We start from the raw sequence: 25,939 nt of genomic DNA on the forward strand, positions 1-25,939 counted from the left end.
GAGTCTCAAAGCAATCTCTCTCCCATATACAGACAAATATTCCTAGGAGATGGTGAGATCACAGTACACCATGTGTGAAATCCAATACTGAGAACTTTTTTATGATTAGTTGGAAGATTTCAAAGCCTACATTAAATCTAAAGACAGTAGAATCTAAGTTCTAGAGGAAACCAGATAGGATAATGATTTTTTGGAGACCTCCTGGTCTGGTTTTGATAGACCTCATTAGATAACCATCAGTGGGTGATTATATAGTCAGTGTTGGCATTATTAACTCCAAAACTAATCAATCATGAGTCTAAATGGGACATATTTCTATCTGAAGTAGAAGACCTGGACTTGCTCTTAGTTTCCTACTGGGTGACCTCAAGTGACTTAACCTCAAGACATCAGTTTTCCCATAATGGAGGTAGTAAGTATGCTGCTCTATTTCTGCAAGAATAGGATGAGAACAGGGCTTGGTATCTGGTGAATTTTCAAAAATGTTGCTTCTGGAATCTGAATGTGAGAAGATTGGACTCTTTCCTATTTGCCACAAGGAGCTGCCTTAGAAGTCTGGGAGTGATCTGTTTAAGTGTGGGTTTCAGAAAGTTAATTCTGGCTTGGAGGCTGTGCAGAAGGTGAGGTGGCAGTGGGGGAAAACACTGGGGGTAGGAAAATCAGCTATTAGAGAGCTCTGTCTGGATTGAGTTATCAAGGTGAGTGGGTTGGAGGAAGGAAGGGCAGAGGGATGTAGAAAAGGGCAAAGAGGAAGCAGGAAAGAGAGCTGTGGAAGATAGCACTGGGGCGTAACACAGATGGACAAAAATGGAATTAGAGAGGAGGGAGGAGACCATGCCTTGTTGAGCCTTCTGAAGGGAGGAGGGTGTAAAAGAGTGAGCCATTCAGAGCAATGGTTAGGGCGACATGGGGGGTTGGATAATGAGTTTGAGTTTGGTCCACTTATAGCTGAGTTGCTTGGGGACCCGGGACTGAGACTGCCAAAGAGATTTGTGAAGGCGTCTGCTGACCGAACCATGGAGAACACTTGTCCAGAGGTAGAAAGAGAAGAGCAACTGAAATGAACTTTCAGGGACATCCAGAGAGGAAAGAGGGTAACTCAGGGAGTCGACAGGAAGGGAGCCAGGCTGCAGGAAGGATGGGAGTGGGCAAGGCAGGTGTGTAGGTACTGTACTGAGTATTTCAGAACCTTTGAGAAGAGCTGTGTGAGTTGGGGACATGTCGGGTTTGGATGCCAGAAGGCAGAGGATGGGGAGAGAAAAGAAATCTCAGAGATTATGAATTTTGATAGAGGGGAATATTGCAGAGAATATCCTGAAGGGGGGGAGATTCTTGTTTCTTTTTCAGGTTATTGGCAGGCTGCTGAGCAGTGGGTGAGGTAGAAAAGCAATCATTGGAGCCTTGAGAGAAATCGGGAGGAGGAGGGGAGGGGAGGAGAGAGAGAGAGAGAGAGAGAGAGAGAGAGAGAGAGAGAGAGAGAGAGAGAGAGAGAGAGAGAGAGAGAGAGAGAGAGAGAGAGAGAGAATGCTAAGATGGCCAGATATGAGAAGCCCATTTCTATTTTTTTTTTTTTTAAGTTGAGAGAGGAAAGGGGGAGTTGTGTACTGAGAAAATGTATAACTAAATGGAAGGGGGAAAGTTCAGGGTTTTGTAAACTTTTCTCTCCAAAGAGAGTCCCTGTTGGCATTTTCTGGGTGAGCAAGGTGGAAAGGGTTTGGAAGATGTAAAGAAGAAGGCAGAGAGAGATGGGGGAATGTTACTGGCCGCTGGCTAACCAGGCTAGGAATGGAATGTAGTTGCAATCACTGGCATCATTTGGCTGATGGTTTCTGAGTTGGACCCATTGTTCTGGAGCAGGGGAAGCCCAAGGAGGAGGACCAGAAATGAGACAACCATGGCGTTCTCTTTGGATAAGAAGTAAAGATGATGAGAGAGGAAACATGTGATGCTGTGGGTGTATAGGGTTGGGGAGTTGTGATTGTCCTCAGGATACAGATGGGGTCACAGGGACATGGGAAGTGGAAAAATACTTGAGAGAGTTGTTTAGATGATAGATCGTTCTAGGAGAGTTTCAGGTTGGGTAGTTATTGAAGGAGAGGAAGATGTAGTTCCTTAGAGCATGAGTGTCAGGAGCCATGATGTCAGAGCAACAAACACATGGCCACTGAGTACTATGATAAGAGTCAGCATAGAGAAGGGAAGTTACAGCAGCCAAATATCTCAGTCAACGTGGAAGAGTAATTTGGGGGAGATGCATCTGTTATGACCTAACTACAAAAGTCTTGCTGGTGTGCCATAGTAAGCTTTGTTTGCCTTACAGATGGGCAGCCTACCAATCTAGACCAGGGTCAATGAGGTCATTCTGTAGATCCAGCTACTGTTGGTTGGATGGGGTTTTGTTGGTTAGGTTGGTCATAGTTGGATTGTATGACTGGCACCTCTTAGGATTGACAGGCTAACCCACCCATGCTGGTAGATATTCAACAGAGCCAAAACCTCTTCAAATGTTTTGCCATATAATGCCTACTGGCCTGAAAACATTTCTATGACCAAAGCAAATTATCTGACCAAGCCCAAAGTTGAGGTATGAGGAAGTATACTACTTCTGCAGATGAGCAAGACTGATATTTTAAAATAATACTACCACAGGTCACAGTTAGGAAGAGGAGTTCTGTGGGTTCATAGTTAGCACACTCAAGTGATCTCAGGGTATTCAAATAATGGCAAGAAGAAAATATGATGTTTACACTGCTTCCATCCTCAGACACAAGGGACTTGGCAGAGAGTGTTTGGCAAAAAATACTTACTTAGAAAATATAACAGATCTTTTTCTATGGAGCCTAATAGATACAGCAGGAATTATAGTGGGTCCAGGGAGAAGAGTTCAGAAGAGGTATTGGGAGACAGTTGGTTTTAGGGGATTTAGAGAGCCTCACATGAGTTCTGGCCTTGGACATAAAATGAGAAGAAAAATACTCTCAGTCAGTCAGAAAGACAGACTGATAGACAGACAGACATGTGACAGACAGAAGCATACATGCATACATGTATGTATGCATATAAATGCAGCTGCTAGAAGAGCTCAAAGTTGATCCAAAGTCAAGACTGGAAACATTACTGCTCTGAAAGGTGCTGTGAAGATCAGCCCTTGTATGTACTTGAATGGATGCCTGGGTAACCCAGCTCTTCCCACTCATGGAAAAGGACAGACACCTCTTCCCAGGAGATGTTTCCAGGGAGAGGTGGTCACACAGCTCCATACTATACTTGGGATTTCACAATCGCTTTTACTCTGACAAGGTGTTGGTTCTCTCTCTCCCTCCCTCCCTCCTCCCTCTCCCCTCCCTCCTCCCTCTCCCCTCCCTCTCTCTCTCCCTCCCTCTCTCTCTCTGGAATTACAAATAAGGAAGTGAGAGGGTGGGTGTGGGAAGAAAACTATTTAGATGAAGATACAGTAATAGAAACACACCCATCCTTGGAAAGAGAGACTAGAAGGATGGATGGGGAAAACATCTTAAATCTTTGTCTCTTCTCAGATCTTGCCACTCCTTTCCAGTGTTATTGCCATTCCTTCCTACACTGTACCCTATGATCCTGGAGAGGAAATACTGGCTTGTCTTAACTACAGCTCTCTCTCAGGCTAGCAGTTCACATAGAACACACAGGAGAGGGCTCAGTGAGTACATTTGGATGGATGGATGGTTGGTTGAATGAATGAATAAATGAATAGATGGATGAATGAATGATGGGAAATTCATAAGCTAGTGAATCCAGCTGCATAAAAAAATCTAATTTTTTTTGGTAATGTCACACAGCAAATATTTAGGGGCCTCTTGAATTTTAAACAGGATGACTAGGCCTTTGTCAAGAATGAGACATAGCCCTTGCCAGATGGCACCTATCTGCACTTGCAGCTTTGGAAATAGTGACTAACCAGACAGAGCCGGCCACAATGGATTGTCTTCGGTTTCAGTTTGCCCATCTGCAGAAGTAAGGGGTAACTTAGACTTTCAGACTCCTTTTCTTCCAGAGTTCCTGGAACCTTCCATGTCTATTGTTCCTTGTGTTCTTTAAAACGGGCAAATAGCTTTTTCCCCCATTGTTTATTCTCTTTTCTTAAACATTTCTAATTAAGACTTATGTGACCCCCCAACTTTGTGTTCTCAAACGAATTCCTTCAAGACCAATCACTCTTGGGTATTTGGTTTTCCTCTAGTATTGTTGCTTACCAGGGGCTACACTCTTAGACAAAACTGACTCCTCCTCCTCAGAAGCTAACAGTTGTCAATAGATAAATGGCTAGGGTTTCATCCTCTCTCTCTCTCTCCCTCTCCCTCTCTCTGTCTCTGTCTCTCTGTCTCTCACTGTCTCTCTGTCTCTCTCTATCTCTCTATCTTTCTCTATCTCTCTATCTTTCTCTGTCTTTCTCTGTCTCTCTGTGTCTGTCTTTCTCTCTCTCTCTCTCTCTCTCTCTCTCTCTCTCTCTCTCTCTCTCTCTCCCTCCCTCCCTCCCTCCCTCCCTCCCTCCCTCCCTCTCTCTCTCTCTCTCTCTCTCTCTCTCTCTCTCTCTCTCTCTCTCCATTGATCCTTGAGTCTTGGGAGAAGAAATATGGTAAACACATTCCCTTTAGGGCTGAGTATTCTGTAGCTTTTTAAGAACATCTTGTGGACCCAGTTTTCTAAAGAGTAAATGTGGGGAAATGAAGGTTTAGAGGAGTGGTTCTCAACCTTTCTAATGTTGTGACCCTTTCATACAGTTCCTCATGTTCTGGTGACCCTGGCCATGAAATTATTTTTGTTTCTGTTTCATAACTGTAATGTTCCTACTGTTACAAATCAGTATGTAAATATTTGTGGTTTGATGGTATTAGGAGACCCCTGTGCAAGGGTCACTTGACCCTGAAATGGGTCAAGACATACAAGTTGAAAACTGTTGGTTTAGACTGATTCTGGTAGCTTGATCCTTGTAAATATTTTTCTGAAGATTTTTCCCATCCCACCTTCCTGGATGCACTCATAGCCAATATAATCACATCTCAAAATTTCTTCTGTATGTATGATGCTGTGGCTACTCTTAAGAGCGTCCACCGGCTGCAGACATCAGGCTGCCTTTTATCCTGATAATATTGGAGGATGTTGAAGTTTCCAGATTGACTTAGACCTGTTTAACTTCTGGTTTATTATATACAGAGAACACTGCATTCTGAGAAAGGATCCGAAGCATTCATGAGTTTATGTGCTTACAGAAATACAGATTTGAGAGGACTGAATTGTGTAGGAATATGGTCAGAAGTTAGGGCAGCTGTAACAGGATTCGATTGGGATCAAAACCAGGCAGATTTAAGACAGAGCACTTGTTGAAAGGGGCTGTTGGCTGCTTTCTGTCTCTTTGGATTAACTACTTAGTTGCTATACAGCCTGAGTTTGGGGATCAGCCTGGGTACTGAGGTGTGTGGAATATAACCATGGATGATTAAGAATGAGAAATTGGAGGCCAGTGCTGGTGTCTTTCATATCTGTCCATAAGAGCTACAGCTTCATCTTCTCTTTGTGCAGTTATGTGTCCCTTTCAAAACCAGACCCTGTACCACCTAAAACCTACTTTGTCAACCATTCTCTTGGACTGAAGTTTTCTCAGTGGCTCTCCAAGAACTCTTTATCTTGTAACACATGGCCATGAGAATTCTGCTCCCAACAGAGCTTTTCAGTTCTACCCATGTCTCCCTTTGCCCCTTGCCTTGCATTTCAGCCAAACAGAATGGATCCCTGAACATCCCAGGATCATCACTGTCTTTCTGTCTCTCTTCATGACTTTCTTTCAATTGGATTATCTTTTGTAGGCCTAGTTTAGTCAAACTGCCCACTCCTTAAGTATCTGGAAACTCCCATAACAATTATTGCTCATGTAACTATTTCCTCTAGCTTACTAAACTAGATTCTGGGAACTTATAGGCTGGTTGAGAAATGGCAGGTGTTTATTAGAAGTGTGTTGAATCAATGAGGAAATGCGAATTTGGTTGAATAAAGTAGAAATTGTGACCTGTTGACTCTTTCATTCTCTTTTAGGCATTTCCTGTGTGTGTGTGTGTGTGTGTGTGTGTGTGTGTGTGCAGGTGCACACATGAGTAATGAAGTGTATGAAGATTTGTCTAGTCTAGAATAATGAATATCTAGCCATGCTTGGCAGAAAGATGAAGTTTTAGGGTATTTTTTAAAAAACAGATGAATTTTGTTATCTTTTAAGCATAGTACTTTTTTTTTTAAAAAAGAAGCTATAAATAGAAATTAATAAGTAAGGTAGGAAAATTAATTCAAAATTACAGGTTGTATTAGTCTTGATTGTATAATAATGTATCATAAACAAAGGACCATAAACATTCCTGAATTATTCTTGGAGCTCCCAAGCTGAAGCCTTGTGGATAGAATCATTAATTTTTGAGTCTTGATTTGCAAAGACTAGTTTTCTACTTTGAAAAAAATTAAAAATCAACTTTTTACTGTTAAATAAAATGAAGATGTGATAGAGAAAAGTGGAGTTAAAGTTTTGGGGTTTTTAAAGGCAGTAGACATTGCATTTGAATTATTGTAGGTCTGAATTAGCAGCCCTAGCTGAGAGGTTTTGCTGTTACATAGGAACTCATTACTAGAAGAATCTGGCAAAGGTGGGTCCTCTGTGTACTGTCCAAATGCATTTAATTATTGCAGGGTTATCCCATGAGCTTCATTTCATGTGCTTCTTGCAATTCTTAATTCAAGGAATGAATGTCTGTAGTAGGGGCTACACTGTTGGGTTGAGAAGTGCTCTGAGGCTCTGTAAGATATTAAAGCATATGATAGATTAGTGTTCTGTGGGCATATGAAGGGACCACTCACATTTCTATAATTTTTTTCTAAAAGACTCTTGATACTTACACAATTGTTATCACTGTGTTATAAAAATTGAAACATGAGACTTATTTATTGTCTAAGTGCTTGAATTTAAGATTTAATTACATTATTTTCTCACGAAATGGTGCTCTGTCTCTGAGATACAGTTGAAAGGAGTTGAAAAAAGAAAGTAACACTTTTATGAAGGATAGACAGGAGTGTTTTGTATATGCTGACCTAATCTGTACACATTAGCATAAACTATTTTTAAAGTGGCCTATGAGGTCATTGTTGAATGTACCTCTACCTACTTGCTGGTTTGCTTCTTGTCTGGTACCTATCAGTTTCAACGTGTATTGCCTGTTTCAGATGCCCATTTCACAGCATATGAGAGCTGTGCTTGCTGTTGTTCAGGGAACACCACCCAGCCCAAGGTTCTCCTCAGGACCTACCTTGTAGGCTCTATGCAGTGATGGTCTTCAAAAGGGGCATTTGCATCAAAATGAATATGGTTGAAGCCCATTGTGCAGGTCATGGGCTTGGACATTTATAAGTGTTCGTTGTAAATTTGGAGCCTTTTTTCCTCTGGCATCAAGAAGATTGAAGGTCTAAGACAGTGGTTTTCAACCTGTGGGCCATGACACCTTTGGGGTTGCATATCAGATATCCTGAATACTAGATATGTACATTATGATTCATAACGGTAGCAAAGTTATAGTTATAAAGTAGTAACAAAACAATTTTATGTTTGGGAGGTCACCACAAGTTGAGGAACTGAATTAAAGGGTTGCAACATTAGGAAGGTTGAAGACTTCCTACTCTAGAATTTCATAGAGCTTAAGCCTTGGCCAATGTAACTAAGGTGAATGAATTCTAGTCTGTATATTTTGTTAGTGCAGCTTAGGTGTGTTCTCATGCTAATGGAGCAAGGATAAGCAAGCAGACCAAGATAGTTCCTTCTCAAGCCTCTTAAGCCATTTTCGGGACTATCCCACTCAGAGAAAGCAAGCCACGAAAGTTAAGGGGTGAGCCCAACTGGGCAAAATAGAAAAGGGTGATTAGTAAAGGGTATATGGCAAAGGGTAAGCCATTGTGCAGATGACATTATTGGATAAATCTCTTAAATCATAATGTGAATAGGATGAAATAGAAATATTGGTGATGGTACTGATGTTGGTGATAATGGTGGTGGTGAAGGTGATGATGGTGATAATGTTGGTGGTGGTGATGACAGTGATGATCATAGTGATGATGAAGACAGTAATTTCTGCTCTTTATTGAGTTACCCAGCCTTCCTTAGCTACGAGGAATAAATTTCTAGAGGTGGTTTGCTATATCTGACCAGAGGACTTTACAGTGGAGTTACCGTGCCCCTGGTTGCCTCAGTCTATCGAGTAGTGGCTTTCTGAGCAAAAGTGTGGCTGTGGTTCTATCATCTGCATTACCTCTTTTCAGCTGCAAGGGAGATGGTAGGATGTGGTCATGTGGAGGGATGTGACTTTACGACACAGTTGTAGAAGAGAAGGCTGGAGAGTGCTAACCAGTGTGGCCAAAGGCATTTAAGGTAGAGGATACAGGATGGGGATGGAGAGGACAAGGAGTAGGTATGAGAAAGCTTGAGAAGGACATCCCAAGCAGCAGAGCAAAGGCTCTGAGACTGGGCTGTGCTTCATGAGTCTAGAAAATACTAAGATTTATGGTACTGTTCTCATGTTATGACTTGTACAGTGGAATGGCCAAGCTGTCTACAAGGCTACTCAGACTGGATTTCCATATGAGTGTGTTGAAGAATCACTGGAGGGTTCTGAGTATGAGAATGATGCTTCCTGAGGTTAAAAACTGTTGCCCCAAGATCAGAGTAGGTAAGACTCTGTATGGCACAAAGACGGATATCTGGTGCCCCATCTATGTGTAACAGAAGTGATGGTAGAATTGAATTGATCAGGGTGCAGCAAGGTCTTGGGTTATAGAACCAAACTTAGATTTTCCTATCAAATTATCAGGGGCACTGGGGACCCTAAAGGCAGCAAAATAGAAATGGGAGGAGGTCTGGCATGGACTCTGGAGCATACTTAGCTCATTCATTCATTCATTCATTTATTCATTCATTCATTCACAGTACAGTTTTCACTTTACACCTTATAGTGCTTTACATGGTCTTTGGTAGCAATCTTTGGGCAGCATCTTGGGTTTAAACCATGGGTAAAGGTTTGATCCTTGCAAGTATCATCAGGACCATACTTCATTGTTTTCTTGTGGATGGCAATCTTCATGTGTTTTACACAGAGTGGGATGCATGCAGGCATGGGTGACACTTTTCAGCAAGTCCCTGATGCCTGTGACCTCTATAGCATTTGAATGATAAACTTTTTAGTGGCCTCGTGTTTAAGTTTACAGATAGTACATGTGTGCAGTAGATAGCCTGCCCACGGCTACATTCCTTTCCAACAGCATTGTCTTGGATCTGCCCTACATTATCTTTGATTATAACTTTGGAATTTTTTCTTTTTCTTTTTCTTTCTTTCTTTCTTTCTTTCTTTTTCTTTTTCTTTTCTTTTCTTTCTTTCTTTCTTTTTTTTTTTTTTTTTTTTTTTTTTTTTTGCTCATCTCTAAAGCAGATTGACATAGTTTCCTGTGGTAGACTTTTCTGGTTGCCTCATGCTATTAGACAGTGACTTTCATAGTAAAAGCAGAGCTGTGGTATGATTATTAATTGGTTTGGATTTAATGACTTCGAATGTTAACATACTTGGCATAGTGTGAGGCATGTATTGCTTTTGTGTTTGTTCAATGTATGTGGTAGAAATGTTAAATGTATGTGTCAGCCTTTCCAGGGCTTTCCAAAATCATGAGAGGGTCAAATTACTATTAGCCTTGTCCTGAATGCTAATTCTTCCTTATTATTAATATCTTCCTTCTTAGAGGCTCCCATCTAGAGGCTCTGGACTCCATTTGAGCCTAACCCCCATTGTAGCTTTCTGGAAATAGCATTTGTGGGTATGCCCCTGCCTTTCTTCCTGCCTTTGCTCTGCTTCCCTCTCCCTATGCACTGACCTGCAGGTATTGTGTGCTGCACCCTACCTATCTGAGGCACAGCTGCAGGGGTGCTGTGCCAGACCCAGCATCCCAACCAAGGGTGAACCAGGGATGTGTCCTGCCTTGTCTGGACATTTACAGTCTGAGTCAGTCCATAGCCTCTGCCAGTTCATTCTCTTCTCCCCCTGCCAGCTGCGGCACCTCTTGCTTTGTTAATAGAGAAATTGTCAAATAATGGGGATAATTAGCACAGTGGGAGCTTTACTGTGTCCTGGAAAGAGAACAGAGAGAGCCCTCCAAGCAGCCCAGACGTAATTGCTAGGCAGGCTTATTTTCTCTTGTCTGTGTCTTTCTCCCCTTCTCTTGCATTCGTTTGATTTTTTTTCCTCTTTGTGTAGAGAGAGTTGGCTAGGAGAAAAGACCTGTAAATTGCACCCTTGCTGGGCTGGCTGTGAAACCAGGGTACCATAGTCTTCTAGGGCTGAATAATTGCCCCCTCTCCCTGCCCTCTTGCAGGGGAAAGATCAGTAGCGAACTTATCTGTCCCTCTTATTTCCCTCCCTTTCCCTCTTCTCCTCTAGCCCTCCCTGTTCCCCTTCCCCAGCCCCTCATGTAAAGAACTCACAGGCTCTCGACCGAATCTTTTTTAATGGTCCCAAGAGGCGAGGATCTTGAAGGGTGATTATCTTCATTATAAATTATTAACTCTCCTAGCAGCCAGATGGCTTTCCAACTCATGGCTGGAAACTCCAGGCTGGGGAGACCCACTGGCAAGCTGAGGAGAGGACAAGAAAAGAGAATTGGCTGCTTGGAGAATGACTCCAGCTTTATGGGTTTCTGGTTTCTCCAGGGGATTTGGAGGAGTCCATCAGCACCTTATAAAGCTCAAGTTCTGTGATCTGTAAGGAAAAACTAGCTGTTGTATATTACTCCTCAGACAGTGCAGGGCTCTGTGTGTGTGGAGAAGAGATCAATGCCACACATATACCTTAGAAGCTTGCAAAGACCTGGTGGGCAGATGCAATTATTAGTTTGCTTTGTGTGGTCTTTCTTGTCCACAGCATCCTAGAAAGTGAACCCAATGATCTTCCCATTTTACAGGAGGAGGCAGAACTGGAAAGGCCGGGAAGCTTCTTATATAATGACTTGGTTCAGAGTTTGAGAAAGATTGATTCTGATATTTAGTTGAGTGATCATTCCTACATCAACCAAAGATTTTATCTTTTTGTTCTCTTTCTTTTCTTCTATTCCTCTTTTTTACCTTCTCTGTTCTATTCTTTTCTTTCTTTTTCCTTCCTTCCCCCTCTTTCTTTTTCTTTTATTTTTGAGATAAGATGTTGGATGTGGCTTTAGGTAGCCTAGGACTTGCTATGTGTCCTGAGGATATTCTCAGATTTACGGTGATTCTCCTGCCTCAGACTTCCAAATGCTCAGATTATAGGTGTGTCTTGGTACACTTGACTCAGACTTCTTATTCATTGGCTTTGTCTTACTCATCCTTCAAATTTCATGAAAGCAAAGTCTTTCTTCATCTCCAAAGCCTCCTCTGGGCTATCTCTGGTTCCTCTGGAGTCTGTTATATTTTACCCATATGCCCAATGAACCATTACCCATATGACCAATACTAAATACCCATAACATCCAAAATACATTCAGCCATTTCCAGGTTAGGGAGAATAGGTACGTCTAGAGGCCCTTGTGAGATCAAGACATACTCGTCTTAGACCTTTTATTCACTCGATTAAACTCTACCCAAAGGTCAAGGGAGAGCCTATGGTCCTTTTTTCAATTTAAGGAATGCTTCAGTCTCCTACTAAAGCCCCTACTTGTGTAGCTGATGTTTGCCTCTGTAAGCCCCAAATCCTGCCTTCATTAAAGGCTCCTGAGAGGCTCCACAATGGCTCCCTACTCTCTCAGTGTGTGTACATGTTTATAATAGTGCACATGTCATGGGGTATATATGCATGTGTGTGCATACAATGTGTGCATGTAGAAGTCAGAGGGCAAGCTTGAGAGATGTTCTTTAGGCACACTTGACTCCTTCACTTGAGACAGTGTCTCTCAGTGGCCTGGAAATCACCTAGTAATCTAGGCTGGCTTGTTGGTAAACTCTAGAGATTCTCCTACACTATGTTAAGATTTTGGTAAGCAGCACATGCTCAGTACTTTTTATGTGGTTTCTGGGGATCAAACTCAGGACTTCCTGCTTGTGCTAGACTCTGCCCCTGCCCATAGGACTGACTCTCTATATGGCCTGTGACATTGGAATACATTAAAAAAAAACCCATCTATCTTGAATGCTGTCCTTGAGCAGGCTAGGTGAGCAGGTCAGATGGACCCACATTGCCATGAAACAGGAGCCCTGAGGACAAACATTAACTACAATAAAAGCATTCCACAGTGGCTGAATTTCTATTTGTGTTGATCACTGTGAACTTGAACTAAGTGTGCACTCCGTTATCATCTCCATGATACATGTCAAGCATTAAGGCACAAAGATGCTATACATCTTGTTCAAGATCACATAGGCATCAAGCATAATATCTGGGATTTTTCTGTCTATGGAGGCCATGTCAACAGCTGCTACTCCATACAGCTCTATGTTCTGTTGACCCTGGAGACTTGTCCCTTTTGCCATACATGTACATCTTATATTGTTTAGACTCATGGCATTCTTCTTTATTAGCATGAAATTTCCATTCAGGGCTCGAACAACTTTTTCTTCTTCTTCTTCCTCCCCCTCCCCCTTCCCAGCCCCTTCCTCTTCTCCCCTCCTCCTCCTCCCCTTCTTCTAGTTCTTGTTCTTGTTCTTGTTCTTCTTCATCTCCATTTCTTTTCTTGAATCTGGAACGTGAGTGTTTTGTTGTTTTAAAAAAATAACAAAAGGACTTCTTTTTCCATTCACTACACCTCAGGTTACCTAGCTTACTTAGCTCACCTGTACCGATCTCAAAGTGTGGAGTCTAAAATAATATAGTGAGAAGTACCAGACTGTCAGAGATAACCATCATCTTCTCTCTTACCTATAGCTTATATTTCAGTTCATGTCATCTTAGATTACATTTTACTTCTGGCTGTCAGGAAACATTGAAGAGATGCAGATATCATTTATATATCTTCTCTCTCTCATATACCCCCACATGCATGTGTGAATGAATGAGACATTATATCCATCTCATTCCTGAATTCTTGTTTTCTACATAGCTAGAAATTGTATGTTCTGTTCTCCTTCTTGGCTATATTGGAGGATAAAGTTGTATTCCTTTCTGTTATCACCATTAGAATTTGTTTGACTAGATATAGGCTGTAGTGTAAGCCTATCACGGTCCCTTGGTATCCCCAAAGTCTCATCCATATGCTCAGAGACAGAGGGTTCTATTCTATCTCATTCAAGCATTTGTTGAAAGTGAAGGATGGGCATGGCCTGCTCTTCCAGTTCAGCCTGCCTCTCAAGCAGGTCCTACTTTCTTAGCTTTCTGCTCTCTTGCCAGTGGCAAGTCCTAGTCACAATACCTCATTTTCCTCATTCTGTGGGCAACTTGTCTAGAAGACTGGTTAGGGCCCACAAATTACTCAGGTATATCTCTTCTGTAATAGATTAGTATTCCTGACAAGAATGGAAGTTAGCCCAATATTAATTTATTTTTATTTGTGTGTTTGTATCTGTGTGACTGTAAGACACAGGTGATTGAGGAGACCTGCAGAGGCTGTCAGATCTCCTGGAGCTGGAGTTACGGGCATCGCGAATCACCTGAATTGAGTGCTGGCAACCTAACTAATTTGGGTCCACTGGAAGAGCAGGAAGTGTGCCTATGTCTAGCCATCTCTATAGTCCCTACTTATTTTTAATAGAAACGATGAGCTGGAGTGGAGATCCTCAGGGACTGTTGTCCTCTCCCTGACCTGAAGGGGCAGCATAGACACTTCTAAAATGGGGTAACGTGGTGTGTGTGTTATAGGGGATAGATATATAGTATATGTGAGGCATTATATTATATGTTCTTAATTGAAATACACAGATAGAAGGGAACACACATCTATCTATACACAGATAGAAGGATCACTGAGATTTTGAAATGAATTCCACTCCCTCTTTTTCTCTCTTCTTCTTAGTAACCATCTATCTGATGATCAACAACATAGAATAAATGTTTTTTTGCCTCTTTTCTATTTTATATAAATGAAACATATACGGTACATTCCCTTCCATCCGTGTCTTATACTTATTTCCATATTCTGTTTGTAAGAGTTATCCATGCTGTGTCTAGAAATGAAGACTAGTCACTTTCAAATTTGAACATTACTTTGCGTGAATAGATTAAAATTTATGTGTAGTGTGTGCTGCAGACAGACATTTAGTAATCTACTATGAGAATGAGGCTATGAGCATTCTCAGATGTCTTTGAACATATTAAGCATTTCTGTTGGTATCTACTTAGCAGGGGAATTATGAAGTTATGAGGATTTAAATAGCATTCAGCTCTATTAGACATATCATCACAGTTTTAAAATTTGTGTCTGTATACGGTTTTACAGTTGATAGAGTTCAAAATTACATTATTGGGAAAGAGTCTGAATTTAGATACAGCTCTGCCTGACTCAAAAGCCCATGTTCTACATTATTCTCTACACTACTTTCAGATCTTAGAAGAATCTGGGCCTTGACCTCTCTTTGCCTGCAGCAGGGCCTTACTTATGTATTAACATTGGGAGTGAGTGGATAGGTGGGTGAGTTGTGACTTAGTTGAAGGAGTATATTTCTGAGACTGTTTAGAACAAACCTCTGTCTTCAAAGTGGAAGAAGAAGCAATGTGTCTTATGCCTTTGCCCAAGATCAAGGGTGATGGGTATCCAGAGCTTTGTTGCTGAGAGAGGGCAGCATGTGAGTCTCAAATCACAGAGAGCTTCTTCAGATATGGATTAGGTAGCATGAGATGGAGGCCTTTGTCAATTTACTAAAGATAGAATTTTCAATAGCCCAGCATTACTAGAATAGTATTTATCAGGACTCTTGATGTTGCCTCAACTCAAACTTGTTTAAATATAAAGTAAATTTAGCTTAGGTAAAGAAAGTACTAGAACTCTCTCCTTTCCAGAACTCATTAGATATGGATCCTAAAGGAATGCCATTTGAAATATGTCTTTCTACTTGTCTTGGTCTTCATTCAAAAACAATTATCTTTACTAGTAAGAGTGGTATTTGCCACCAAGTATTTACTTTGACAGTTTAATAGCATGGCAAAAAAAGAATGAAAGGGACATGTTCCCAATAATTCCAATGAAAGTTATAGCATTAATTCTAATTTAACTAGGTTTGATGGCACACTTGTCTCTAAACCATTTACCCTGATCAAGAGGCTGGAATACCCTAATGGGCTATCCTGGGTCATGTGATCTGAGATGAAGGTGGATCTCATTTGAATGATACAAACTAGGACTGATGGTAAAAAAATCATCTACCTATGGAATGACATGTGTAGTGAGGGAGATCAAAGCCACCATAAGCCCTTAGAGTCTGGTGAGGGGTCCAAGAAGGGCAACATTTAAGAAGGCTCTAGATGCTAGAGGAAAGATTGAAAACCCGACCTGGGCATTGTAGAGTAGAGGGTGGTCATCATCATGCCATCCCAACCATTCCAGCTTTAGACACTGCCCTATCTCTTGAGTCTGTTTCAAGGTCAGTTAAACCTCCATGGCCATTGGAAAGGGAAAGGAGTGGGCAGGGAGGGAAAATGACAGCCAGATCTTTTGAACCATTCCTGTGGCAAATAGCCCACATGTCAGAGTTGTGTGAGGTCTCCTTTGCATCCTAAGCAGCCGGAATATGAGACATTTGCAAAGATGTTCACCCAACATAAAAAATAGTGCTGTTCGACAATTATGTAAATTAGCTGGCAATTAGATAATGTCATTCACTTTTCCTCTCTAGCTTGGTTCCCACACAACAGATAAGTGTTTGGAACTTCAGTATCATCCTCATCCTTCCTTTTGGGTTCTGGAACCAATCATCTGATCCCCAACTGCCCATGGTGACATAGAACTCAGGGGTGGATAACTATAGGCTGACTGGGTCATAAAAGTTCTTGTTTTTATTTGTCTAACTTCTTGAGCCTAGAATTCTCTACTGGATGACTGGAGAAAGCTATAGCACAATTGCCAGCAGCAGTTGGGTGAGGGCCCTGAGTATTTAATATAAGGTCATGTATAGCTTTTGGCCAGTTGAGCAAATTCCCAAACATCATGGGCAGGTATTGTTTTGTCCTCCAGGACCACTTGGGGCTGGCATCTTGAAAAGTTGAGGCCATACTTAGCACTGTTGTCCTTGTGTACAGTGGGGCCATGTAGAGGCTTCAGCATGGAATAGAAGTCAAAGGACCTTATAATGGGTCTTAAACTCTGTTTATAGTTCACTCTTTGTATAGGCATTTCCTGGTTCTTGTTATGTGACAACGTCCTGTGTTCAGCACTACAGTGAAGCAGTTGCTTTCCCTAGCCCCCCCCCCCCCAAACAACAATCTGGACTTATTTCTGTGATTTACTGTCTCCAAAATCAACTTGTCTCCTACCAGTTTGTAATGCCCTTGGATGTAACAGTGACTTATGCTATGCTGAGCTGATTTAGCAGTGACTGGGATGAGCTAGTGTTAGATCCACTAGAATTTCGCTTTTCCTGGAGGATGCTGATTTTCCACTTGGTTGGCATATGTTATCCAACACACCAGTCACATTCTTAGAGACTGTCAAGTCTGCCATTACTTTCTGTTATTCTGGACTATTCTTCCTAGATGTTTACACGCCAAAATTTCATCTTGTTACAGATAAAATATTGCTTCTAATGTTGACATATAGCTGTAGTATGAGTATAGTTGACTTTATTTTTACGAAAGCAACACTACCAGCATGTGAGCGTGCATGCACACACACACACACACACACACACACACACTCACACACATACAAACACACACACACACACACACACACACACACACACACACACTCACACACACATCTAGACCTACTAGCCAGCATCAGTATATTTCTGTGTCCACAATGGGTATCCCTTGAGTCTATGGGGTATACCCATGCTACACTCCAGGAAATCCTGTTTGGGTAAAACACTTTCATAGAACCAAGACTTTTGTGATACTAGATTTGACCAGGATATAGATAAATTATTCATGCAGAACAGGGATTCATCCTTGATTAAAGGGATCACATCTTTCTTTTTGAAGAACAGAATGAGCTAGCTTTGCTGATGATTTCATTGTAACTAGAGTTAGCAGCAATGCTCTGAGGAGACCATTGAGAACCACTGTGAGTTACCAACTGTGACAAGGACTAAGAGGCAACTTGCATAGCCCTTGGAAATGACACTGACTGCTTTATCTGAACAGAGCACTCAGCAGCTTGGTTAAGTAGATCAGTAACTTCCTTCAGGAACCTGTCCCTAAGCTTGAAGGATATTGCTGCCTTTCTAGTCAGAATCAAATGCACCTGATTCACTCCCTGTCTGTGACAATTCTACGCTGTTCGTAAATTTTCTCAATACTATGCACATATACATTGCCCTCCTCAGACACACATGTACACACATGTGCAGGCACACACGCACACACGTACACACACACACATACCTACCTCATGCAGCACCCCTTTCTCCTCGGGTTTTAAGAGATAAGAATGAAACCAACCCAGATTATGTTGATCAGCTATGATGCACATCTTCATGCCGGGGTCATACTACGCTAATCTCACTTCTTTTCCCCTCAGTCTTGGAAAGAGGCCAATGGTTCATTCACTTCTCAAATTACTCAGTACAAATTCAAACAGGCTAAGAATATAGTTTCAGGTTTCATGGACAGGAATTAGAACCCAAACTTTTTTAACCTTAAAGTTTGTATTTAAAGAAGGTTTCCCTAATATTTGGTTAGAGACTGTGGACTTTTTGTCTAGTACACTTTCCCTCGTTTCTTTTTTATGTATATTTCTTTCTAAAATTAAAGGTCTTGGGCCTCTTATATTTAAGTAGTGGATGGTAAAGTTGAAAAAGAAAAAATATGTTTTTAATAGATAAACAAGAAAATATTTATGGGGGTGTTTGAATGTTTTGAAATGTTAATGTTTCAAGTCTGTCTGTCTCCAAAAATGTGCTGACCCTATAACACTGAGGACTTTCCACGACTTTTGGATTTTAAAATTGGAAAAACTAAGTGTGTACTTAGGAGCTGGACTCGGGGTTTTCCCCTGGATCAGGAGAACTGGGCCCCTGTCCTCTGTGAAGTGCCTAGCACTGAAGGAGCATCTAGAGCAGTTTCGGGGGTACCAGCACTCCATCAGTCTTTGCGCCCGAGGATGTAATAGTTGGTACTTACCCCTGATCTTCATTTCTTTTCTCCCTCCCCCAACAGGTCTGTTCCGTGGAGTTCTGGGTGTTCTGTTATGGGCCGTATTGCCTCTGGCCAGCACCATGAAGCCTGAGTTGGCTTCCGCTCTGCTCTGGGCCTCACTGCACCTGAGTACTCAGTTGCTCGCGGTTCCTCTTCCCAGGGTCTGCTGCTGCTAGACAGCCAAACCCCAGCACTTCACCCGGCTCACCCCTCCTCTTCCGGCATCCTGAGCTCCAGTCCTGCCCTTGGTCTCCCTGGCTAGGACGCATCTGCCGGGAGGAAGACATTGCTGAAGGCTTGTTCCCGTCTTGGGCTCCTTCTCCTCCTTGAACCAAGGCCTCCGGATCCACATGGATAGCTGAGATCTTTTCTTGGAGAAAGAGACTTCCTCCTCGTCTCATTCCTGGTTTGCCTCACCTGACACCCTCCGTCTATTTCGTCTTCCTCTTTATTGGATTTCTTGCCTGTGTTGTTCTCCCCGCCCCCCCCCCCCTTTCTCCTAAGATTCCTGTGTGTGTTCTTCTTGTGTCTTCCCCTATACCACTGGTTTCTCCCGTTTCCCTCACCAACGACCATCCCCTGCCTCCCGCCCCCAGGGCTGTTCCCTGGCCTGCCTGCTCCTCTGTGCTCTGACCCAGCAGCTACCATGAGCTTCACCCTCCACTCAGTTTTCTTCACCCTGAAGGTGAGCATCTTTCTGGGCTCCCTGGTGGGGCTCTGCCTGGGTCTGGAGTTTATGGGCCTTCCTAACCAGTGGGCCCGCTACCTGCGCTGGGAAGCAGGCACACGCAGCGACCTGAGCTTCCAGTTCAAGACCAATGTTTCCACTGGGCTGCTCCTGTATTTGGATGATGGTGGTGTGTGTGACTTCCTCTGCCTCTCCCTGGTGGACGGCCGCGTTCAGCTCCGCTTTAGCATGGACTGTGCCGAGACCACTGTGTTGTCCAACAAGCAGGTGAACGACAGCACTTGGCACTTCCTCATGGTGAGCCGTGACCGTGTTCGCACTGGGCTGGTGATTGATGGTGAGGGCCAGTCTGGCGAGCTACGGCCCCAGCGGCCCTACATGGATGTGGTCAGTGATTTGTTCCTCGGTGGCGTCCCCTCTGACATCCGCCCTTCTGCCCTGACCCTTGATGGAGTACAGAGCATGCCTGGCTTTAAGGGATTAATGCTGGATCTCAAGTATGGCAACTCGGAACCTCGGCTTCTGGGGAGCCAGAGCGTCCTGTTAGAAGCAGAGGGACCCTGTCGCGAGCGTCCGTGTGAAAATGGTGGGATCTGCTTCCTCTTGGATGGTCATCCCACCTGTGACTGTTCTACCACTGGCTATGGTGGCACACTCTGCTCGGAAGGTAAGACCACCCTCTCTCACCTGCTGTAGCTACTACTGCTGGATCAGGTGAAGGCAGGGGGATGGCTAGATAGCAGCTCTATGGGGCAGCACGGCTTCAACGGTGTGGTAGATAATTGGGCCTCCTTCTCCAGGGAGGTAGTGAAAACTCATCTCTTGGTTCTCAATGGAAATAAAAAAGACCGGATCTCAGCAGGAAGAGAATGCAGGCTACTCAAGCGTTCGCTCTGACTCAACTCAAAGGGCTAGGTGGCCTAGACTGCCGAGGGTGCGCACTGCTCAGCAGGATAGGCACAGAGTGGGAAACCAGAGAGTCATTGGCCAAGTGGCTATCTCTGCCCCTCCTGACTCTTGGAGACTTGGAGCAGTGTGGGTGGATGGGAAAGTTCCACATCACATCTTCCTCATTACCTTAGCCCAAGCTTCACCCGGGCAGAGCATGAAGGGGGATGGACTGTCAGCTCTGTGCATGGGCCTGTTACAATTCAGTCTTGTTATACCATCCCTTAGGCTATGAGAGGCAACTAGAAGCCAGTCGTAGAATTCTTATGAGAACCTTCTGTCCTTGTTCTAGCAGTGAGGCTATTCCACAAGGCTCCATTTTAAATATGGTTTCCTTTCCTGAGTGTTCCGTATACTGAGATATGTGTGAATAGCCCTGTCCAGTGGAGTTCCCAAGCTACACTAGAGAGCTGACTGTATCTGACTTGAGAGACAGATTGAGGGATGGGGAGATGGAGGGAAGAGAAGGGAGGAAGGTAGTAAAGGAGGGAGAGAGGGAGGGATGGAGGGAGGGAGGGAGGGAGAGATAGGGGGAGAGGGAGGAGAGAAAGGTTTATCTGCATACAACTTAAGCTGTCCTTACCTTGCACACTAAGTTCCAAACTTCCATTTGGTATTAGATCTGAGGAAGTACTTTAATATGACAAATATAAATAAGATGTAAATTCCTGGCCCTCTGCACTCACTTTGGCTTCGATTTGGGGAAGAGAAATCACCAAGCTGATCAAGTGTGTGGGAGCCAGTGAGGGCAGGTATGTATCTTGAGAGGTTAGGATATGGTGACTGTGGGATACACAGGTGTCTATCTTGGGAGGATATGGATGTGAATGGGTGACACCGTGATTTTTCTTTAGATGTTTTGTATTTGCTAACCATGCAGGCCTCTTTATGGAGGTGCTGGTGTACTGTAAGGAAGATCAGTGGTTCTCAACACCAGCTGAGCATTAAGTTCACCTTGGGGGAACTGAAAAACTTTCCAGCCATACCCAGGTTTCTTACACCTACATCTCTGGGGGTGGGATCTCATCAACTCTCTGTTTAAAGTGTCTCCTATGATCCCCATGTACAATCAAGGTGGAGAACCACCAAAGAAGTCAGAATAATGTCAGAAATCAGGTTCCCTTCTTGGGGATCTTAGTCCCATTCATAAAAGAATTTAAGAATGGACTCAAAAGAACTTGAGGAGAGCTTTATTGGATTAAGACAAACAAGTAAGCAAGAAAGCAAATGACAGGCATGCTGAGATCCTAGGAGAAGAGCTGTAGTCCCAGTGGAGGAGAGAATGAAGCGAACTTTGCCATTTGAAGTACTTTGGCATAGAGAGCAAGTGTGTGGTGAACAAGCAGCCACATGGTTGGAAGGCAAGTTTTAGAGAAAGAATAAAGACCTCCAGAGAACCAGAAAAGGCACACTTAGGCTAGTATCTGAAATATAAAGACAAGAGAGAAAAAAGGGGATACAGATGCCTATCTGAAAGACTCAGAAAGGTACATGGACTCAGTCAACCAAACCTCATGAAGTTTCTAGGGGGTGGGGCTTCGAGGAAGAGAGATTAGCTCTTGAAAGAAGTAGTTATTCTACGGATTTCTTTAAAGTAGCTGAGGGTGAACTTGCCTTCCAAGGGATAGTCCTATCTTTCTGATGGGTAGTCTCTTAGCCAGGCCATTTACATGCCCAACTGGAATGTTAGTTCTTCACCCTGGCCAGGGATTTTATTTTCATGACCAGGAGAAATAGTTTTCCCTTAATGGGCCTTTGATGCTCTGTCAAGAGGGTGGGGCCAGGTAAGTATCTTATTCCTCCTTCCCAGGATCTATTCAGGTAAGGACCCGACTGCTTTAGGTTTGGGTTTTAGTATGTGTTTGTGTGTATTCTTAAAGTATTTTGAGAATTGTCTAACCCTTATAAAGCAGGTTACACTTGCTATAAACTTTATGCACTAGGGGCTATGTTAAATACTTTTTAAGTAAAAAGTAAGTTTATTTTTACGGGTGAAACATCTTGGAGATTGACATGTTGGGATTGACATGAATGTCCTATTTCAGGATGTACATTGGGCTGATATGAAAATGTTCTCCAGCTGTTCTGCTTCTGTTCTCTACCAGCTTGGTTTTACATCTCACTTCCTGTGGCTGGACCAGGCACATATGATGTCAGGAGATGCTGTGCACATATGGTGGCCCTTTAGGTCCACAGAAATATCCAGCCTGAGGTCCTTTCTCAAGATATCTAGAAAAGGGGTTCAGCACATTGTTGCCTGTAGATGACAATGTCATGTAGTGTTAAAGGCTGAACACTCTCGTAGGCTTTGATTCTTTCTCATTAAACCCATAGGGAAGAAAAATGGTGGAGAAAAGACCAGAGATGACGCAAACACAAAGAGTCACATTGTTGGAATGCAGTAATTAAAGGGATTCTTAGAAGCAGGTACCTTCCGGAGCTGACTGGCTCTCCAAAGCTGCTTCCTGTAGACACTGCTGACATGATCACTTACTTGCTTTCTCATTTGCCCAAAGGATCTGTGATCTGTTCTGCGCTCAGAACCTACATTAAAAGCTGGCATTCTTCCTTTAGGGGACCATGGTGTCTACAAGTGTGTTGTTAGCTTGCTGATCATCTCTTGATTGTGTGTGTGTGTGTGTGTGTGTGTGTGTGTTTCAAAAACCTCATTTCCTTTAAGCAGGTTTGGATCAGCACTTTCAGCAGGAAGAATCAACACTGTGTGTGTGTGTGTGTGTGTGTGTGTGTGTGTGTGTATTTGTCTTTTCTCTATTTTTGTATGTACTTGTTATTCGGTCCTCGGTAGAATTTCTTCAGAACAAATTGAATGCAGTTGATTTTTAAATTCTTAAATGCAATATGTATATTTTAATAATTCTTCTTTTTGAAATGTTCAGATTTTGTCTCCTGTACTAAGAGAAGCAGAGCAAATAGATTCTGTGATAACCAACATATGGCTAGCCTAGAAATAGAATGACCCAAAGGTTTTGGTGAAAACCAATATTGGGGAGGTAGTGGAGTTTACTGTGGATGACTTGAAGCCTGCTGATCTTAGTAATTGTCATCATGTCTAGCCAATGACAAAATTATATTGAAGAACATTACAAAATATCTGTTGCCTCCACACATAGGTTGGAGAGTAAGCATAAACACCCCTAAAATATGGAAGAAGAGAATCAGAGCTGTTTCTAAGTGTCAAACAGATATTACACATCATGGTAAGGAGCCTAAACAAATGCCTGCCATTTCCCTAAAGATAATGTGAAGTGGGTAATGGGCATGCATCCACACCTTTCCCCCATGATATCACACACACACCACAGAGGAGGAATCACGGTACTATTCCACAGTAGTGGGTCCTATGAATCAAGCACCCAATTGTCCCAGTTTGCTGCATGGGCCCTTACATTTGAATGTGTGAGGATCTGCTTGGTGCTTTACTAGTTCTGAGAGCAGGGGCATCCTGGTGGGTTCCTGCAGCTTCCTATAGTATAGTCGGGACCTGATGTAGATATCTTAGCAGTCCAATAGTCTGTAGCATGACTGCAGTGTTACTGATTTTTCTTGACCTCTCTGGCTCTCCATGTCTCAGGGGTTCTGAAATGTACCTATATTATAGCCCAGAAAGAATACACAGATGCACCCATCTCTTTACATGTTTTGGGGTATTCTGATTCTATCTGAGAAGAGTAGAAGACAACAGAGATAGTTGGTGTGGGAGACCTGAGCCACTCAAGGGTAAGGTAGTAGACACACTTGTCCTTTCTGTTGGGTAAAGGATTGTGAGCTCTGGTGGCAGACTGACTTCTGAACTTGGGAAAACTTGAGCCTGCTGCTCATGTCCTTGGTAGTCACGTCAAGAATCATGGCACACGATACATGTACAGAGAAGAGGTTTCAGGTTTTTACTTCTAGGTATTATGTTTATAAACAAGATGTTTTGACTCTCAACCAGTTAATGTCCATAAGGACAGAAGAAGGGCAGATAAAACCATTTTAAAATGATAAATGTGGTTTGTAATTTAGTGAGGACATCATGGTCCAGCACTTTTAATGGACCTTTTGTCTAGTTCAGTCCTATGATGAGAGCCTCAAAGCTTAGTGGCCAGAGAGTGAATAGATTTCCCCAGCTTCCTCTAAGGACAAGTATACCCTTATAGGCTATGGAAAATGTGTTATTCCCTCAAAATGAGTTGAGACAATTATTTTAAAGTATTCTTAGTTATGAAAGTACACACACTGAATTTCTCAGCAACCTTGTAGTTTTGAAGCATCGGTTCACTGCCAAGGCATATAAAACTTAGTCCCGGTTTCCCTGAAGATTTCTTTTAACAGAAAATCAGCCTGTTGTAGGGAGGACAGGAAGATGAAACGGCAGAGAAGGTTTGAGCTGACTCTTTCTCCTGAACAAATCTCACAAGATGAGCCTATGTGATGTCACATATCATTTGCTTGAGTGGTAGTCAATCTGGTTTGATTGATGTCTCATCACTACCGTGTGGTCTTTGTCTACCTTCCAGAAAGCAAATTTCAATGACTTTTCTTCTACTGAAAATTGTGCCTCCCTTTTCCCAACTCTCAGAACCAGAGAATGGCATCCTCCGAGAGGAGGCCACTTACCCCTAAGCATTCTCTAAGGTTCTCAGTACAGTGTCTGAAACTGTCTGAGACTTCCCCAGTTGGAACTTGATGTTGGAGTAAAACACAGTCATCCCCTGTCCTTTCTCTGAGTGTACACTCTGCTGCAATTGTAACATGGTGATCCATGTCAACTCTTAAGGCCTTGGAAGCTTGGGGATAAGGGCACAGGGAGCAATCAAAGGAAAAAGAATGTAGCTTCCTTCTCAACGTTTATCTGTGGTACAGAGTAGGAAGAACAGCAGAAAGATCTTACAATGAACACAAAGGAGGGACTGTGCTCCAGAGCCCTGACTCCCCACCTAGTATTCAGACTTTCTGTGGGATCAGCTCTTGCTCTCTACCAGCCCAGCCCAGCCCAGGCAGCCAGCCAGCCAACAGGGGTTGTCACTAAACGGAGCTTGAATAGGGGTCTGATTGCTCCTTTTTCCTCCTATCCTTCTGATTACCAAGTGAGATTTCCTGGGTATGCTGTATGCTAAATGGCAGAACAGCCGCCTGCCACTTGCTCCAATTATCCCTCTTTTAACTGCTGAGGGAAGAACAATTTTTCTAATCTCTCCCTCCCATAACATCCCTGCCTCCTCCCTTAAAGAAATAAGACCCCCTTTCCTTGTTCTCCCCTCACTGGACTGACAGCAGCCTTCTCCACTCCCCACCCCCCTGTGCAGAGACCGAACACCAGCTGCAAGCCTGAAAGGGGGTGGGAAGTTCGGAACGATTTGGACCACATTCAGCAAGGTTGAGGGTCAGGCAGGCATTGTGCCAGGAGCCTTGGAGTGGCTCGTGAACTTGAATTTGCATTTAGTAATGAGATACCACAGGCCCAGCACTGGGGGCTAATTATTTTTAAGACCCCTATCTCCCTTTGCAGGCTGCCCTGGAAAAGACGCTTTCTGGTTCCTGGGGCAGCTGCCCATCAGCTGAGTTCCCCTTGGTCATTTACAAGGCAGAGAGGTGGGGTGCACTATATGCTTGGGGGATGGGATGAGGATGTGTATGCCCTCTGCCCACTGATTGTTGCTGTACTTACTGACTCTAGAGTAGATCCATAGTAATGCTTCAGGGTGTGGCTCTGTCTAGGTCAGTTGCCCTTCTGAGAACAAAGTAACAGAGGAATTATTATGACTATTGGCATTGTAGAATATTGCATTGCACCTGAAATTCTGGTGCATTCATAGTTATTGGCTCCTCTAATCCTCACAATCCTGTAAGGCCAAGGCGATGGACATCAGTTTCGAAGGTGAAGGATCGGGGGCAGAGAAATTTGGCACTTAGACAAAATTTAGGGGAGCAGCTAAGAGTGTGGATCTCCAGGATGAAAATAGTCCAGACTGAAATCCACTTTCGTCCATTTACAGACTGTACATAT

The 25,939-nt window shown here is 43.1% G+C and overlaps 1 protein-coding gene across 8 annotated transcripts in view; it reads left to right on the top strand.

The window, feature by feature from the left end:
• Positions 1-18,939: 18,939 nt before the first annotated feature.
• Positions 18,940-25,939, top strand: part of NRXN3 (neurexin 3) — a gene marked incomplete at both ends in the record, with an annotated part of 1,482,596 nt that continues 1,475,596 nt past the window's right edge. For all 8 annotated transcript variants that reach the window (XM_080922160.1, XM_080922175.1, XM_080922171.1 and 5 more), the window contains one exon: positions 18,940-19,648. In XM_080922160.1, coding sequence (XP_080778286.1) covers positions 18,940-19,648 — 709 coding nt within the window. The remainder of the gene's footprint in view (positions 19,649-25,939) is intronic.

This window comes from Micromys minutus (assembly GCF_963924665.1).
Source record: "Micromys minutus genome assembly, chromosome: 1".
Classification (NCBI taxonomy): Eukaryota; Metazoa; Chordata; class Mammalia; order Rodentia; family Muridae; genus Micromys; species Micromys minutus.